The sequence below is a fragment of the Sus scrofa genome, chromosome 8 (assembly GCF_054392235.1).
Source record: "Sus scrofa isolate SSC_HxYL_T2T_F1_AM1 chromosome 8, Sscrofa_HxYL_maternal_Yorkshire_Landrace_v2.0, whole genome shotgun sequence".
NCBI classification, from domain to species: Eukaryota; Metazoa; Chordata; class Mammalia; order Artiodactyla; family Suidae; genus Sus; species Sus scrofa.
In genome coordinates, this window is record NC_139390.1 from 18081487 (window position 1) to 18100805 (window position 19319).

Genomic DNA, 19319 nt, shown 5'->3' on the forward strand with positions numbered 1-19319 from the left:
AGCTCGAAGGCCACCTACCCTACAAAATCATCCTTGGCCCCCAAGTTCCACACAGATGGGCGTAATCCTAGGGTGATTTCAAGCTCTGGATCAGGCTGCTTTGGCCTAGGCTGCAGGGAGGGGTTCAGCGATCTTAACCTCTCTGAAAACTTCTACATCTACAAAATGAGGACAGTACTCATTTGCTGAGATGATAAAGATCCTGTGAGTTCTTATAGCGCAAATGCTAAAACAGCTCTTGGGACAAAGTCAACCCTTGGTCACTATTTGATATTCTTGATATCATTACCTTCTCCGGGTTTCCTGAGCCCTCACGGTATCTTGTTTATCCTTCAAGTATAAAATACTAAATGACTCCTCTTTCTTATAGCTGTCCTCCACTATTTTATTGGTTATTACCCGCCCCATCATGAGCCTAGAGACCACGTTATTTCTGGCAATCTCTTTGCAGATGGCATCACTTCTATCCACTTAGCCATCCTAACGCGTCATTGGACTCTGCACCTTCATTCCCTGCATCAATCCATCACCAAATCCTGAGGCCCCGTGTCTTCTAGATATTTCTGAAGCTACCCTTCCATCTCTATCTTATTTCCATGGTTCAGCCAGGCCTCCCTGAAAGTGGTGGAGCAGCTTCTTAACTGAGTTTCTGGCCTCTAGCCTTGTTACAATCTAATCTATCTTCCACACTGAAGCCAGAATGATATATCTTTTTAAAAAAATGTTGATCCCATGTCATGGCCCTGCTTAAAACCCATCTATGGCTCTTCACTGCTGCTGGAAGCTATTTGGTCTGTCTCTGTGGGAACTTTCTCCTTCCTGTACCTTCAGACTCATCTCCATCACTCCTTCCTCACCTTGGAAGACTAGCACCAAAAGACAACTGGTTTCTCAACACATATTTTGGAGTCTCTTTCCTTCCTGTCTCTGCCATGTTCTCTCATTCAGCTCACTCGCTCCAGCTCTTTGTCCGGCTTAAGCCCTTCTCCTTGTTTAATTACCATCAGCCAGTATCGCCTCCTCCCTACAAGCCCTTAGACACATCAGAGGCTGCTCCTCAGTGCTTTGGGGTTTTTTTGTGTGTCTTTTTAGGGCCGCACCTGTGGCAGGCTAGGGGTCAAAATGGAGCTGTTGCTGCTGGCCTACACCACAGCCACAGCAACATGGGATCCGAGCCACATCTGAGACCTACACCACAGTTCACTGCAATGCTGGATCCTTAACCCACTGAGCGAGGCCAGGGATCAAACCTGCATCCTCACAGATACTAGATGGGTTCATAACGGCTGAGCCACAATGGGAACTCTCATCAGCGGTGACTCTCCTGGAATCACCATGACCTGCTGTACTCTCCCCACCATGACCTCAAGTGCAAGGCCCATGCCTCTGGTCACTTTCTCATTCACTTAAGTGTAGAAGTGCTTTACACATAGTACCCATTCAAAAAAACATTGAACGGCTGATCTCCTTAAACAGATAATAGACAGAGAGCAGCTGACACATAGAGCGCACACCATGGGGCATTAACAGTACTTATGGAAGGATGCTTCTAAGACCTTTTCATAAACTGACTCATTTAATCCACACAAGAACCTTAGAAGGTGGCTAGGAGAAGTCTCTCCTACGTGAGGAAACAGAGGCACAGAGAGGTTAGAAAGGTTACTGGTGTGACATGTGACATAGTTAGAAACTGATGACACTGAGGTTAGAACCCAGAAGTCTGGCCCCAGAGGCCATGTTCTTAACCCTGATGCTATGGTTCCTGCCCAGAGGGAGGTCCCATGAAAAATTAAGATATCTAAACAGACACAGATCATATATTCTAGTTCCAGCTTTCCAGATGGGAAAGTCGAGGCATAGCAAGTTTACAAGAAGCAATCCAGGGAAAAGGAAGAAACATAAACAAGGAGATGGCAGTCTTTGCCCCTCACTAACCAGCAGTCGGGCTCAGGGCAGTCACTTAGCCTTTCTCAGCCGTGAAAAATCAGGGCCTTGGGTCCACGTTATCTCAACTTTCTTCCAGATCAAATTTGCAGTTCCCTTCTGTAGGGCAAGCAGCATCAGGGTTGAGCGTGTGCCAGGCTCAGTTTTAAGGGCAGAGACACAGAAGCAAACAAGAGGCAGCTCTACACTTGAGGACTTCATCCTCCTGTGCAGGAGACAAACCCAGAGAGACAGCACTGATCGAGGAATTTACAATGGCCGCAGAGCTATTATGCTGGTTATTTTAAAGGGATCACCCCAAGATAAAACATTACCCAAAAATGAGCCCTCCACAATGGCTGGCAACTGACCACTGCCCAGAAAATGAAGCATCAGAGTCTCCTCCCACCTTCTCTCCAACACCCAACTCGAGAATAGCCAGCTCGGTTTATAAGTGAAGAAGAAAAGGCACTGCCTTAAGGAAGTTTGACACTAGTCAGATGGTGACTTGGTGGCTTAGGCCCCTGCCATCTTGGTTCCCAACTTCTCCCAGAGCTGAAGGGGGCTACAGACGACAAGAGCCTTAACTCTGACACAGCTGCTGTTGGTTTTCCAGTGCAGTTCACATGCCTAAATGGATTTTTAGCTTTACAGTTGATTCTAGAAATTGCGTCTAGTTCATTTTCAACTCCACGGGTAAGCTGGTTCACTTAAGGCAAAGAGCATCCAATTAAAATACATTCTGAAGAAATGAGTGAGCCAGGCATTTTTATCCAACTCTTAATTTATTAAAAAAAAAAAAATACCATCAGGGGACGTCTCAAGGACCAAATCCCATCACATCGTTGCGAGATGAGATAGTTAAAATATGTATGATCAAAGAATAATTTGAAAATACACTCCGAGAGGCAGCCTTGTAAAAAAGGACAGGCTTCAGGAGTTCCCATCGTGGCTCAGTGGTTAACGAAACTGACCAGGAACCATGAGGTTTCCGGTTGGATCCCTGGCCTTGCTCAGTGGGTTAAGGATCCCGTGTTGCCATGAGCTGTGGTGTAGGTTGCAGACGTGGCTCGGATCCCGCGTTGCTGTGGCAGTGGTGTAGGCCGGTGGCTATAGCTCTGTTTAGACCCCGAGCCTGGGGACCTCCAGATGCCACACGTGCGGCCCTAGAAAAAGACGAAAAAAAAGAAACAAAGTACAGGCTTCAGGGCCAGTCCGAGTGTGACCACATGCCTTTTCATCATCTCAGCAGCTGCGTGACCTTGGGCATGTATCCTAAAACCCCTGAGCCTCAGCTTCCCCATCTGTATAACAGGAATACATAATATCCGCCTGTAGAGGTACTTGTAAGAATTAGATATGTAGGTCGCTTAATGCCTGATAGAGAGTAAGGGTTAAAAAAAATAAGCTATTAAAAAACATTTTATTAAAGTCTTAATGATTCAGAGATTGAGTATTGCATTAGAAGATTGTCATGCTTTTTCCCTTTCTTCCTCTTTCTTCCTGCCTGCCCACGTCACAGCTGCTCATAAGCTATTATTCCATGAGATTAAAAATGAGATAAACTTCAGTTCAGATGGCACAGCAAAGTGGGAAGAGCACAAGCACTGGACTCAAACAGGACTGGACGTGAAGAGTGAATGGCTTTGGACAGGTTATGTAACCTCCTTGGGTCTTAATTTCTTCGTCTGCCAAAGGGAAGTAAACAGAGCTCCCCTGTGACAGAGTGAGTTAAGGATCCAGCGCTGTTGCTGCTTCAGCTTAAGTCACTCCTGTGGTGCAGGTTTGATCCTTGGCCTGGGAACTTCCACATGCCGTGGGGCAGCCAAAATTAATAAATAAAAGGAGCATAATCTTACATAGGTTTCTTAGGAAGGTTGGAGTGTGTCTGTGCGTGTGTGTTTGTTCACACACACGCACAGACACACACTTGGCACTGTGATTGCTAAATAGTCGTTAGGTAAAAATAAATGGAATCCGTTTCAGCAAGAGATACAGTACAGAAGCTAAAACTAAAGCTTTGGTATCGATCACAACTTGTTTGTAAAAGGTTCTCAATGCCATCACCACCATGAACAGCCAAAAGAAGTCACTGTCATGACAGAGGTCTTACGTGGAATGCCATCAGATTAAATTTGCTCCTTTAGGGACAGCTTGAGGGTCAGCTGAAGTGGGGGGACTCCATGCAGGTGGGGACCCAGGGTGCCAATACAGATGGCTGGACAGTGTGGACAGCACGGGGCAGGGCACCAGAGGCAGTGAAGCAGGGCTGACGCACCGTGACACACAAGGCCACGCATGGCCAAGAGTCAGGGAGGCCAAATGGGAGCCTGGGATGCCCCTTCCATAACCATGTCCTACAGGGAGCTCTTTGGGGACTACAATGGAAGAGTCAAGGGTCAAGCTGTCCCGGAGCGCATCCGTGGATGCAAGGAACAGAGGGAACATTTGCATCATCTGCCTTTGGGGAAATGACTAAGCTTAAGGTTCGTGGGATGCTAACACTGATTGGACACGTGCTTTTTTACGTAAACATTTGGATTTCATGTTCCTAGTTTAAATATTTGCCCACAGAGATCTCTGAGTCACCTCCTCACATACTTCCTCCCTTCATCCTCCTTGTAAATGAAGGCTACAGATAAGATGCCAACGTTCGTAAGGAAAACACATCAATAGACAAAATCCAAAAGTCACATCCACAGGCCATAAAAGATGGGAATCTTTGTGTCGACCCCTCGGGGACTTACCATGTGACATTCTCAAAGTAGCACGCAGAGATTTATTTGTATGCCTTCCTGCTTCCTAAATAACACTCCCACTCAAAGTGGAAGGACTCCAACTTCATGCCAGGCTGAAGGATTTTTTTTTTTTTCTCTGAAGCTCCTTTCTTAACATCACATTGCTTAGAACAGAACATACCTGTCAATATCAGCACCACCCTTCACGGAAAGTTCCATTGCAAATAAGACATTTATAAAAAGGTTCCCTCTTTTTATAAGAGGGGAGAATTATTTTTAAAAAGTGATGTTGAAAATCAACGCATCCTGAATCATCATTCTTATGGGAAACTTTCTGCTATAGACAAATGGAAAATCACAGTTGCACTTTATCCAACACCACCCATAAGAAATGCTTCATGCCCAGAAGTATTCTTTTTCCATAAGGCAGCAGCATTTAAAAAAAAAAGAAAGAAAGAAAGAAAAAAAAAAATCTCTGGCATCGCTCTTCAATATTGTTGTCTAATTAAATGGCAACGGAGTGGATGCGTAAAAATATGCATTAGAGGTGTGTAATGTGTAATGTGAAGAAGAATAATCAAAGCCATTCAACAGGATTTAGGAAGGGATTTCAGTTGGCAGCTTACGAGACAGGAGCATATAATTTGGCTAATTTGAAATAGGTATTGTAACATATAAACATTACTGCTTTGCATATTTTAATGAAAACTGCCTCTACACCAAAATGAATCCTTTAGCCCGAACTTTCTGCATACCACTGCATAGAGCTTCTACCTATTACGAGTTCAGCATAAATAAGGAAGGCACGCAAGCCACATTAAAAGAATGGTCACCTCATTAAAATAGGTTAAAACCAAAACCCTTATTCCAAGCAACTATAACACCATAAAGTAAGTCTGATGACAGGTGTTGTATTAAATTTTTATATTGCAATGAACTTGTACTCACACAAACCAAATCTTCATGCTTCCTTTGATATACACCTGCAACTTGTTAATTCAAGGGCCTTTATTAAGAAAGTATAAATATAGCAACATCTATAGATTTGTAAAACTCTATTAGCTTGCTCAAGAATCTAGAGGAGATTCATGTGGAAACTTATTTGCATGGTTTTCAAAGAAATGAGAACGAATGATGACTTTTCCCAAATGGATGGGCCTGAGATCACACATCTGGGCAAAGAGACTGATGTGAATTAGCCAGACTTGGGCTCAAAAGAGTTGAGAGATGGGGGCCCATCTGGAGCTGAGGACATCACTTACCTGCCAGCTCGCTTCTCGCTGCAGTCCTTTTTTCCAGTCTTCTTCCAGCCTGGGGGAGGTCTCATCCATTGCTGAGGCTGCTTGCACAAACTGGATTCGCCAGTGGCTGTCACTCTTTCGTTGCGAGCCTTTACCAAAGCGGCAGCGAGGGCAGTTCAGGGGCAGACTGTCATGGAGAAAATGCCATGCCAGAGGATGAGGGATCGAGCAGGGGGAAGCCACGCAGGAACAAATTTGGGATATGTGGGGCTACCCTGACAGCTGCCAACTGGCCAGGCAGGAGGCCAGCTCAGCCACTGAGTGTCCAGAGATTAGCAACAACCAAGCTCCAGGGCCAGCGGACAATGGGTCATTCTTATGCTTCTGGCACAAAGGTCAGAGGAGGGAAGAGTGAAGGCCTGCTCTATGACCGAGAAAGATGATTTTCTATGTGCGCTCCCATCTTTCCTAACTCCCAACACACACACACACACACACACACACACACACACACACACACGGACTCACACCAGAATTTGCATTGCTCTGCAGGGTTGCATCAGTGGGCTGGAGGATCCTGGAAGAAATAAGCTACTTTACATAGAAGCAACACATTTCACTTGAGCTCATCTCCCCGCAACACCGTATGAATCACTCAGCAGCCAGTAAACATGCATAATAGCAAGTTCCTTGGGGAGAAAATAGACTCATTCCTACAGTTGAATCTTGAGCATCTAGAGTCCCTGCTTTCCCCTCTCTAGGAAGTTTTGTGTCAGGCATTGAAACTGACCATGGACCTCAACCCTTTACCCAAAGCATTAGTCAACATGACCAGAGGCTTCAGTGTGAATGGACACATCAATATTTGGGGCTCAGCGAAGTCAAAGCCAGCCAGACTGCGCCCTGCTTCATTACTGTTTCTCATACAGAACAATACTCTCTCCTGCTATTCAGCATTGATCACCTACAGTTTTAAGAGATGCAGCAAGGGCTATGGGTCAATGATGCCTACTTCTTTTCCTTGAAAAACAGAGGTTTTCAAATCTCTCTACACAATAGAATCAACTGGAAAGATGTGTGAACATACTGTTACAGGAGCCTCACCCCTAAAGATTCCAATTTAATTGGTCTAGAGTGGGGCCAAAGACACTGTTATATTCTTCTTAAATCCCACTGGATGATTCTACTGAGTACCCAGGATTAGGACCTCAGTATTATTTAAGGTTTCTCTCATTACTTGGCTGGCACCTGAATCCCCAAGATCTGGCTGATATCCATATGAGCAATGTTCTTACCACCAATGACAGTAAACTCACCATCTCACAAGACGGTCCTGTTCCATGGTGGATTGTTTTGTCCCCAGATGAAGTGATATCCTTCTCCCTGCAATCTCCATGACTGTCCTGTTTCTTAATTCCCTAAAGCCTATTCTGTAGGACAACCCTTCAGAGAACCAAAGACAGTAACAGCCCATGCCCTTGACCCTCTACTGAAGGGTCTCTTTTCCAGGTGAGATCTTGCTAGTTTCTTCAGCAAACCAAGGAAAGTGGTTTCAGGTAGTTTCTCCATCCTGGATGCCAGCCTCACAGTATAGTCCACTGTCTCTAGGGAGAGGGATGCAACTATTCCAGAAGTGACTTAATATTCCCACTATGATCTGCCATTGCACGTAGAGCCTAATAATCTCATGCCTTGTTTTAAAAATCTTCACCGTAACAACCATCATAATAGTAAGAAAAGCCAGCATTTACTGAGCTTAGACCTACATACCCACAAGCGCAGATGTCTTATTAACCTACCTCGTCTGTCCTTTATGAACCTCTATGGGAATTCCCATCGTGGTGCAGCGGAAACGAATCCAACTAGGAACCATGAGGTTGCGGGTTTGATCCCTGGCCTCGATCAGTAGGTTAAGGATCTGGCATTGCCATGAGCTGTGGTGTAGGTCACAGACATGGCTTGGATCTGGCGTTGCTGTGGCTGTGGTGTAGGCCGGTGGCTACAGCTCTGATTCAACCTCTAGCCCGGGAACCTCCATATGCCGTGGGCGCAGCCCTAAAAAGACCAAAAAAAAAAAAAAAGATTAAAAAAAAATACTATGAAGTCATCATTTTGCTCCTGACCTACAGATGAAATGTCCAAGAGAGATATTTTCCTGGGTGATGGGACCAGGAGGGAAGCCCAGATCTGCCCCCAAGGCGCATTCTCCATCCCTACTTCATGCCAGGCAGTCCCGGGCCACGACTGTGGCTGTTTTGACAACCACACTTCACTTATATGGTGTCACAGTCAATTAACACTTAAGTTTGCTCTCATCTTCAGGTTATATCTGAATGTGTTTTGTAGGCTACAAATTGCCATACAAGCCTAACCTGCCATTAGTATCCTTTTAATAGTTATAAGATTATACCTTCCACCTCATCCCTAGCAAAGCAGAGAAATGCCAGATCTTTCCTTTACTTGCTCAGCTCCTCTCTTTTATTGAGACAATTCAGAGGCACCTTCAGAGCTTACCCTGAAGGGTAAGTGAGAAAGGACAGAGGAGAAAGAGTCCAGAAAATTTCCCCAGGGACTAGACTCAAGGGAAGCCTCACTAAGCCACCTGGTTCTTCCTCATGTTCTTTCAATCCCTATCCTCAGGACTCCATAAGGAAAACTGGGGACAGTCAGTTTTACCATTTGAATCACACCATCTTCAAGGCTGTGGCATCAGTTCTTCTAGAAGGCAGGTCACAAAGTGGTTGAACATAGTCTTTGGACTCAAACAGACCCGAAATTTGAGTAGCAGCTCCATCATCATCAAGTTCTATATCCCTGGGCAGATCGCCTAACACTTCTGAACCCCCGTTTCCATGTCTGTAAAAGGGAGATGTTCCTGTTTCAAGCACATTATTCTTCATCAACATCTGATTCCCATCTCTGCCGGTCACAGAGCAAGACTGCATTTCCTTAAACTCCTTAAAATGAGCTATAACCCCATGTCTTGCCTTGGCCAAGGAAATGTAAGAAAAGTTGATGGGTATCACTTCCCAAGGTGATGCCTTAATCACCAGCCCTTGACTCCCAGCCAACTCTTGCCCCACCGCAGTGATTGTATGTGCTATCAGATGTGCCTTAACATCAGCGCTAGAATGCTGAGCCCACTCATGGAGAACAGGTGTCCTGCAGAGTCACCTGGACCAACAAGAGGCATTATGGAAGCAAGAAATAAACTTCCGGTGTATTACGTGTATTTCCACAGCAAAACCTAATCTACCCTACCCAATACACTGTCCTTTCCACACAGTCGTGAGGACCAAATGAAATTACTTCACTGGAGCATTACCACAAGCACTGAGTAAGCCTGGAATATTATTTTAAATAAATTCCATTGCAAGCCCATCTGTTCTACCCATGTACCACATATTCCACTCTCCTCCTTCTTTTATAGCCTGGGTTTTCCCTGCTCGTAAGATAGTAGCATTAAGTGTGGCAATTTCCACAGATGATGCAGAAATATGAATTTTAAAAAGAAAGGGTAAAAGTATTCAATAAGGCAGTGTCACTCTGTCACAGAAAGCAAACTCAGACTAGCATGACTTTAATGCCACTTATCATTTTACAAGGAAATTAATGAAAACAAAATGAAGCATCAAACCCCAAGTGTAGCTTGGTATGAATTCACTGCTGATGATGTACACGTCTTTCAAAATGTAAACATAATGAGAATGTACACGAATACAGGAGTTTATTAAATAGCAGGGCTTTCCTTCACTATTCTTAAATCAAGCCATCAAAAAAGAATTCATTTTGTTTCTTTCCTTGTCAACATTTCCATTAAAGGAAGGTTCACCTATAAAAATAAAGCAGAAAGAAAGCATGATAACACATTGGCTAGATTGCCATATTGGCATTTCCAAACACAAACTCAGACCTGCTTTGGGACACTGCTGGGAGAGTCTTTTTCTTTTCCTGTTATGGCTTCAACTGCAGCATATGGAAGTTCCCAGGCTAGAGGTCAAATTGGAGCCGTGGCCACATCACAGCCACGGCAACAACGGATCTGATCCGCCATCCGCGACCTATACCCCTGCTCATGGCAACACCAGATCCTTAACCCACTGAGTAAGGTCAGGGATCGAACCCACATCCTCACAGAGACAACATCATATCCTTAACCCACTGAGCCACAACGAGAACCCTGAGTCTTTTTTCCCCCAGTGTTGTGCAAACGCAAATGTTAAAAACTATGTCCTGAGTTGAACTGTGTATTCCCAAAAAGATAGAATCCTATCCCTAGTACCTCAGGATGTCACCTTACTTGGACGTAGCAACGTTATGTAGGTCAATAGGCTAAAACAGAGTCATTAGGGTGGGTCTCACTTCAACCTGACTGGTGTTCTTATAAAAAGGGGAAAATGTGGACTCAAAGACAGACCCACACAGGGAGATGCCGTGTGACTGTGAAGGCAGAGATTGGGTGATGCATCTACAAGCCCAGGATTGCCAATAGACACTATTTTTCCTTCAGGAGAAGCAGCTTATTAAGAATATGGTGACAAATAAGAAATAGAAACAGTTTTAGAATTTGTAACATTTTCCTGGAGGAAGGTTCCATCAAAAAATTTAAAAGGAAACATCTATACAAAATGCATCCATCAGTCCTCCCTTCATTTTAAGGAAAATTCAAAATTCCTCAAACTTACAGAATAAAAATGGGTTAATACGTCAAGAATCAAAGGCTGCGAGAGTTCCCTGGTGGTACAGCATGTTAAGGATCCGCCATTGGCTCGGGTCACTTTGATGGCTGGGATTTGCTCACTGGCCTAGGAATTTCTGCATGCAATGGCTACAGACCCCCCCTCCCCTGCAAAAGAAAAAAAAAGAAAAAAAAATTTAAAGGATTAGAAAATAAAGGTTTTCCAAGTGATTTGAGCCATGCATTCCATGGCGTTCCATGATGGTAGACTATGGTACTTTAGCATGACCTATGGGATACAGATATTTGGTCTAGAAGAGAAAAACAAAAGAAAGCCTGGGATGGGGAGAGCACACGGGGTGGGGGTGGGGAGGCATTGATGAAAATAAGTACAGAGCCGAGGAGTCCCCAGACAGACGTGGAAGAAATTGATGGTCTTTCGCCCACCAATAGGATTTTGTACACACTTTCACTTAACACCTGGGCTAGAATTTTTATGAGTTCCTCCCATCCATTTTATTATACCTTCTCACTTTAAATCCATTCTCAATGAAATTTCCCAAGACATTTCCCCACAAACTTTTACTTCTGTTTTTGCTCTTTGTTTGATTAGAAGCTAATAGTAAGATGTTTACCTTCAGAAATTTGCTACACAAAAAAAGCAATAATAATGTATCAAATCCACAACACCAGAGGTGTCTGTCCATTAATTCTCACAAAATCAAATAAATACAAACAAACAAAAATGGGTGTCATAAGCAGGATAAATCTGAAAAGGATAAATGCTGGTGATATAACCATATTTTGGAAAGGGGAAAAAAAAGAGAACAGTGGTTTCTAGTTCCCAGTTTCACTGGACCAGTTAATGCTTACCGTTCCCTCTGTAAAATACCTAAACTGAACTACCGTGAAGACCACAGGACTGGGGCTAGAAGATTCTCGTGTACACCTGCGTATTTTGGTCCCACATGGCTGAGTTGTGTGCTTACCGGGATTTGCTTTTTGTTAACAGTGTCTGTTCACGTAATTGCTCAGGTTACTGGTCCTCACCTTAAAATTCGTAATTCACTTTAAGGAAACTGAATGTATAGAGGTTCCTCTAAGGATACAGCTTCCACACAGAGACTCCAGAACTGCATTCTGTGGCCCTCCTCTTAGAGACAGGCCCCGACTCCATAGCAATATACTGGCGAATAAAGTATGGATTTTTAAGCAAAAGTCAAATTATGTCTGTGTAGGTATGATTTACGATCCCAAACTAAATCAACTTACATGATTAATCAGTCAACAACCATTCTCAATTGTACAGAAATAGAAGACTTCCTTGATTTAAAGAAAAGGTAAACCTGGAGTTCCCGTTGTGGCTCAGCAGTCAATGAACCTGACTAGTATCCATGAAGATGCGGGTTTGACCCCTGGCTTTGCTCAGTGGGTTAAGGATCTGGCATTGCCATGAGCTGTGGGGTAGGTCGTAGATGCAGCTCAAATCTGGCGTTGCTGTGGCCATGGCACAGGCTGGCAGCTGCAGCTCTGATTTGATCCCTAGGCTGGGAACTTCCATGTACCTCAGGTGTGGTCTTAAAAAGCAAAAAAAAAAAAAAAGGGGGGGGGGGGGAGAAAGAAAGAAAGAAAAGGTAAACCAGGAGTTCCCATCGGGGTGCAGTGGTTAACGAATCCAACTAGGAACCATGAGGTTTCGAGTTCGGTCCCTGCCTTTGTTCAGTGGGTTGAGGATCCGGCATTGCCTTGAGCTGTGGTGTAGGTTGCAGACGCAGTTTGGATCCCACGTTGCTGTGGCTCTGGCGTAGGCCGGTAGCTGCAGCTCCGATTGGACCTCTAGCCTGGGAACCTCCATATGCCATGGGATTGGCCTTAGAAAAGGCAAAAAGACAAAAAACTATTTAAAAAAAAAAAAGGTAAACCAGAAAGAACTTGTTCTTAACCTACTCCTAATGAACAGAGATAGAAAGCAATAGACTCAAAGAGTCAAACTAAGAAACAGAATCCATTTCAATACCTAAGTCTACTTATATCACTTAAGTGAGAAACAGCCTGGCTGTACCTATAAACATTAACCGTATAAATATGAGCCACGCAGAGTCCAATTAATTACTGCCTGGTATCCCATGTCTCCCTATAACTGTGTCACAATACCCACTGCCTATTATCGAAAGGGTTTAGTAGACTTTTATTGATGGAAATCAGATGAGTTCATCCACAGTGTCTGAATTACTTTGATAGGTTTGTGCCTGAAGCAAAATAATGTAATAAAAAACAACATACAGATGAAGAACCTCGATTTTTCTCTACATATGAATCTGTCGCTGCTTTGAGAAGAAACAAATCTAAGTCCAACCAGGTGAAGACATTCCATGCATCATCCTTCTCAATTCAATACAAAGAATAATATTTCCCCTTCCAGGATGTGGAGAGACTGTTCCTGACGATGTGAGATCCTGGACTTCAAGAAAGCCCAGAGAGACAGAGCGTTGCCTTAGCAAATGTTAGGCCCAGCAGAGATGAATTGCAGACTACTTCCTTGAGGGAGACTACTTCAAAGACTATCTTGAAGCCCCCAGAAATAATAACGAATGGACTAACGAGTAGAGTGGGAAGGCAGATCTTATGAGCAGGATGAACGAATGAGAAATAGGCTGGTTGCCACAAGGGGGAAGAAGGGAGAAGAGGGACTGGAAGTTGGGGGTTAGTAGATGCAAACTATTGCATTTGGAATGGATGAGCACTGGGATGCTGCTGTAGAGCCCAGGGAACTATATCTGATCACTTGTGAGGGAACATGACAGAGGATGGTGTTAAAAAAAAATAATGTGTATATATATATGATGTGTATATATATATATATATATGATGTATGTATATATGTGATCTATACATGACGTGTGTGTGTATGATGTATGTATATGTGTTTGTATAACTGGGTCACTTTGCTGTACAGCAGAAATTGACAGAACATTGTAAATCAACTAAAATTAATTTTTTTTAAAAAAGAGGTAGCTATCTGTTAGGCTGGAAACATCATTCCTTCTTCCTACCCACCCCCCATAAAGGTCCTCGAGCAGACTGCCATGGGGCTCAGATTTCATCAGGCATATCTTTTGGTTTCAAGAACTTTTCTGCCTCTTGTCTATGAAATTGCAAATACTCCTAGGAGGAGTAGCCTAAAGCTTTACCTCCTAACACTTTGTCACAGGTTATTTTTCAATTCAGCGTAGAGAATAAGACTCTTTGCAACCAGGCAAGAAATCATGATGGGGCCAGAGGAACCTCAGAAGAGGAGAAAGGCTTAGAACAGAGGAGGTGAGGGATTGCCAAAGCCCCCCAGGCACACATAACTTTAAGGAATATAAATTCAGGAATTCCTGCAGTGACACAACAGGATCAGCGACATCTCTGGAGGGCTGGGATGCAGGTTCGATCCCCAGCCCTACACAGTAGGTTAAGGATCCCGCATTGCCACAGCTGCAGGGTAGGCTGCAACTGCAACTGGGATCTGATCCCTGGCCCAGGAACTCCATATGCCACAGGGTAGCCAAAAAGAAAGAAAAGAAAGAAATATAAATTCCAAGACTCATGAAAACTGACTTTATCACCCACCAGATTCTTCGAAGATTATTAAAAACTATCCAGTTGGTTTACATATTTGCAGCACACACCTAGGTTCTCAGAGCTGTTACAAAATGCATGTTGTATAACAGCAGGGGTAGGGATATGCTCTTTCTTCTTCATTTACGCCTAAAGCTAACATCTTAATGCCAGGGAAACCTCAGATACAGTCCAAGAATTTCAAACTAGGAGGCAATAAGAATGAGAATTTAGTTAGCAGGTGGGCGAAGGGCTTGTTACTCAAAGTGCACAGAGCAGCGTCACCTAGAAGCCTGCTGGAAAGGCAGAAACGCAGGCTCCGCTCCAGATCTCCGAGAACCTATTTGCATTTTATCAAGGCTGATTCATGACATTTAAGAAACAAAGGGTGATTTGTCTTGAAGATCGACTTGCATAGCAAGCTTTATTTATCTTATTATTTTTTTCTTAAGAGTGTAGGTTTACAGTGACTTGGGAATGGATTAACTGATAAATGTTACAGGGAAGAAGTGAGCCCCCGACTAAGAAACTGTTGGGTGCTACCTCTGGAGAATATTCTCAGTGATCTCACTTTTAAAACTAAGTGAGGATATTTTATGTATATAAATTTCACTGGAATAGAGTTGACTTACAAAGTTGTGTTAGTTTCAGGTGTATAGCAAAGAAAATCAGATATATATATATTCTCAGATATATATATATATTCTCTTCAGATATATATATATTCTCTTTAGATTCTTTTCCCACACAGTATTGAGTAGATTCCCTCATACTATACAGTGGGTCCTTGTTAACTATCTGTTTTGTATATACTAGTCAAAATTACATAAGGATTTTTATAAGCAGGATCTAGCAGGTGTGATGGGCAGGACTCCCGCCCTTAAATCACCCAACAACCTCGATGTACATGACTCTTCCACTTATTAGTTCAGAAAAACAGCTGATGACAAGTGAATGACGCCTCCTCTGGACATTTAGATGACTGATTTTGTACAAATCAATATCGAGTGCCACAAAATGTCAGAAAATACCAAATGAGGAGAAAAGAATCAATAGCTAACCTTGGAATTGAATGAGTGATGAATAATCTTTACCAACTAAAATAAATTAAACCAGGAAAACCAAGTTAAAGTAACATCAAGGATCTGGCTTTAAAACCACACACACACACAAATATGATGTCGAGGTTAGACCACTCGTGACAAACGTGCTGTTCCTTTTTTTTTTTTTTCAGGAAAGCACTGCGACAGGAACTACAAAATAAGACCTAAATTCATACTTTCTAGTTTCTGTCTGAACAGCATCATTTTTTAAGGTTCCACAACAAATAAACTCCAATTTGCAGATGCAGACGATGCGTTAACCTAGCAACCATGAAACCGGCACACATTTGATTCGCACTTTTGGGTTTTAGGGGGTAGGGATGGGGAGACAAATTCTCTAACTTATTTAATTCATTTTAGATTTTAAATGTGCCTCTTAGAGCTATCAACTCAGCCATAAATTTATAGAGACACAAAATGTCAGAATTCAAATCCAAATATTTTTCTTAGTCCTAAACTGGCATCAGAGATAAATCCAGTCCTGGAGCAGAAATCAAGATAAATGTCTTTCTTCATAAGTAAACAGATGCGAAGTCATTTTTTTTTTTTTACAACATTTTCTAGCTCATGGATTCTAAAAACATGAACTAAAGGCCTAATGTGTGTTAGCAATGGGGCTGGGTGCTAGGAATGAGAGGTGAGGAACCGTTGAGGCCCTCACTGTCCTGTGAAGGAGAAAGCCAGGCAAGTAAATCAACTTAGCCACAGTATCACCTGAGCTACGGAGAAGGGAGGATGCTGGTACAGCCTCAGGGCTCCATCCATCCCAACCCCCAGGATCGACCAGGTTCGGCGCCAGGAGTTCCGCTCTTATTGCAGTGTCCTTGGAGAAGGTCAACATGCAGACCCGGCCCCAGACCGTGGTATATAATCTAGGCTTAAGGCTTTGGGTGGTAGCATTTTTATTTTTTTATTTTTATGTTTTGGCCACACCCATAGGACGCAGACGTTCTCAGGCCAGGGATCAAACCCTTGCTCGCCACAGTAGTAACCAGAGCCGCAGCAGTGACAACACCAGCTCCTTAACCCACTGAGCCACCAGGAAGCTCTGGTAGCGTTTTTTAATAAAATAGTTTCTGGGAGTTCCCGCTGTGGCACAGTGGGTTAAGAATCTGACGACAACGGCTCAGATCCCTGAGGAGGTTCAGATTCAACCCCCCACCCTGGCACAATGGGTTAAAGGATCTGGCACTGCCTCGGCTGTGGCTTCAGTCACAGCTGTGGCTCAGATTCAGTCCCTGGCCCAGGAACTTCCATATGCCATGGACGTGACCATAAAAATTTTTTTTTTAAACAAAATACTTTCAGAAGTGTTTCAATGGGAATGAGGACCACTGCACCAACAAGAAGACTTCACAGCACTCTAACCTATGAACTCTTTTTTCTCTTTAGTTTCATCCAAATCCAAATATCTAAGGATGCAGACAAGACACTGATGCCTACACAAACTAACTCTTCTCTGCTAGTTTCCAGTCAAATATGTGTATAAACAGAGAAATTTGGGGGCAAAGGTTCTTCTGACCTAATAGCCCCAAGGTGTTTCCCCAAAGGCCCCCTTAGGGGCTGACCACTCAGAGATCAGCAGAGATGTCTTTCTAATGGCACTTAACAAAGAGCATTGCTCTGGAAAACTGCCTTTCTTAAAGACAGAGGGACGGGAGCACACGCAAGCAAAGAGATTTAAAAATGCAGCTGCACAGCTCAGGAAAGTCTACTCCATAGTTGGAAACAGCCTATATGGGAAAAAAGAATGGACATGTTTAGGTGTGTGAGTGATTACGCCTGAAACTAATACAACATTGTTAAGTGAACTATCCTTCAACAAAACTTTTAAAAATAAAAATAGGAGTTCCCGGCGTGGCACAGCGGAAATGAATCTGACTAGGAATCATGAGGTTGTGGGTTCAATCCCTGGCCTTGCTCAGTGGGTTAAGGATCTGGCGTGGCTGTGGCGTAGGCGGGGAGCAACAGCTCCGATTTGACCCCTAGCCTGGGAACCTCCATATGCTGCAGGTGTGGCCCTAAAAAGACAAAAGACAAAAAAAAAAATAATTAAAATTTTTTTTTAAATGCAGCTTCTTTTGAAAGGCTTAGGGATAAGTAGGGACTGCGTTTCTTGGATTTGGGCAGAACGAGAGCCATTCGGGACTTTCTGATTTCTACCTCCTTGGGAGACATCTTCCAGTGCTTCCAGCTGTAGCTGCATCTCTCAGGCAGAGTTGCGGGCTGCTCTTTATTGGGGAATGGCAGAGGAGGCAGACAGCAGAAGGCCTCTTCTCCAAGAAGCAGCCACAGAGATGCAAACGATTGCCTTTGGAATCGATAAGCAAAGAGATCCTGTTGTGTAACACTGGGAACCACATCTAATCACTTATGAGGGAACATGATAAAGTGAGAAAAAGAATGTGTATGTGTATGAGTGACTGGGTCACCTTGCTGTACAGTAGAAAATTGACAGAACGCTGTAAACCAGCTCTGATGGAAAACATAAAAATCATTAAAAAAATAAATATTTACACACGCACACACACACACCAAAGCAGCCACAGGAAACATAGGGACAACTGTCAGCGTCCTTGCAACTTCCCACCTGAGGGGAAGGTTGCCACCTTTCCTCAAACAACACTAGGCATGAGGACCACGAGCAGATCAGAAACCAAAACAAGCCACGGCCCCCCTGTGGATGGTTGTGGAAACATGGTAAATACATCAAACCAGGGGCCTGAATCGTGTCTCCGCTCTGGAAGGTTCCCCGGCCCCACCCTTTGTCACCGTGGTAGACACAGAAGCTAAAGGATGTTGAGTGTTTGCAATGTACCACGGGCTTCAATTTTTGAAACAATTCCCTACGATAGTATCATCATCTCTCCTTTGCTGATAAGGAGACGAAAGCAGGAACACGCTGAATCCCTTTCCAAAGGGCTCATGGCTCCCAAGGAGGGAATCCAGGACCAAGTGGATGATTCCAGAGCCCATCGCGGGAGCCACTCTCTCGGCTGCCGGCCCTTCTTCATCAGCGCCGCCCCTGGCAGAGACAGCCAGTGACGGCACCCGCGCCAGATTGAAGACACCCCAGGGACTATTCCAAGCCGCATCCCGGGATGCTAATAATATAGGGATCACCCCAAACACATGGAAACAATGGATGCCGAAGGCGTGTGGGAAACGCACAGACGTGAAAGAACACCTAAGACTGAGAGGGGAGCCCTCCAGCACAGAGCCCTCGGGCTTACGGCTGAGGCAGGAAGCCCTTGCCTCTCCTTCTGGTCCACTGGGTCCTCACAAAGTCGTTTGCTTTTAACAAGCACTTAATGCCTTCTTTACAAAAAAGAAGGGGAGAAAAAGGAGGCTCGTAACCATATAATAAACCGGAATTCTAGCTGCTGCTCTGATGCCATGTGGTATTTTTGGCTGCGCGTCCTGCTCTTCTGGATTCCGATGGTAGGGTTGCTCCAGGAACGCAGGCTGGCTGCTGTCCCCAAAGGACCCCGAGGAGAACAAGAGGAACGAGCTCGCTGTCTTCAGCAGACAGGGGAGGTTTAACATAAATAAACTCCCACTTAACGTTTTCTCCAAAAAGAATCCATTCATTATCTTTATTTCCGACACAGTATTTATGAATTTCCTTTCAGCCGGGCCCACCGGGGCAAAACGTCACAACTCTGTGGTGAAATATCATGTGCGTGTGCTTCTCCTCCCAGTTAGATTAAGGCCAATGAATAAAAGAAAGGGGGAGGTGGCCCCTATATTTAGCTCTCCTTCCAACATCATGTCTCACGGGTATTAAAAATAGACCCAAATCACTTGAAGACATTCTGCAAAATCAAAGGCAGAAGAGCTTTCCAAGAGGAAGTTTTAAATGTGGGGGGGTTTGTTTTGTTTTGTTTTGTTTGCTTTCTTTCTCGTTGAGATTTTTTTTCAGGAGCAAAAGCCTTGGTGCGCACCCCCACCCCAACCCCACCGTCCTAGGAGGCAAGCGCACCACCCCCTCAGCTTCAGTTCTTTGTGGACTGGATTTTAAGAGAAATCCGAG

General features: G+C 44.0%; 1 protein-coding gene across 7 annotated transcripts in view; it reads right to left on the minus strand.

Annotated features, from left to right (window-relative positions):
- Positions 1-19319, minus strand: part of PPARGC1A (PPARG coactivator 1 alpha) — a 686355-nt gene that overhangs the window by 310252 nt on the left and 356784 nt on the right. For 3 of the 7 annotated variants that reach the window (XM_084970902.1, XM_021100439.2, XM_084970900.1), the window contains one exon: positions 5924-6089. The exons of the other annotated variants lie outside the window; for them this stretch is intronic. In XM_084970902.1, the coding sequence (XP_084827028.1) occupies positions 5924-5992 (69 nt within the window). In that variant the 5' untranslated portion in view covers positions 5993-6089. The remainder of the gene's footprint in view (positions 1-5923; positions 6090-19319) is intronic. 7 annotated transcript variants of the gene reach the window in all.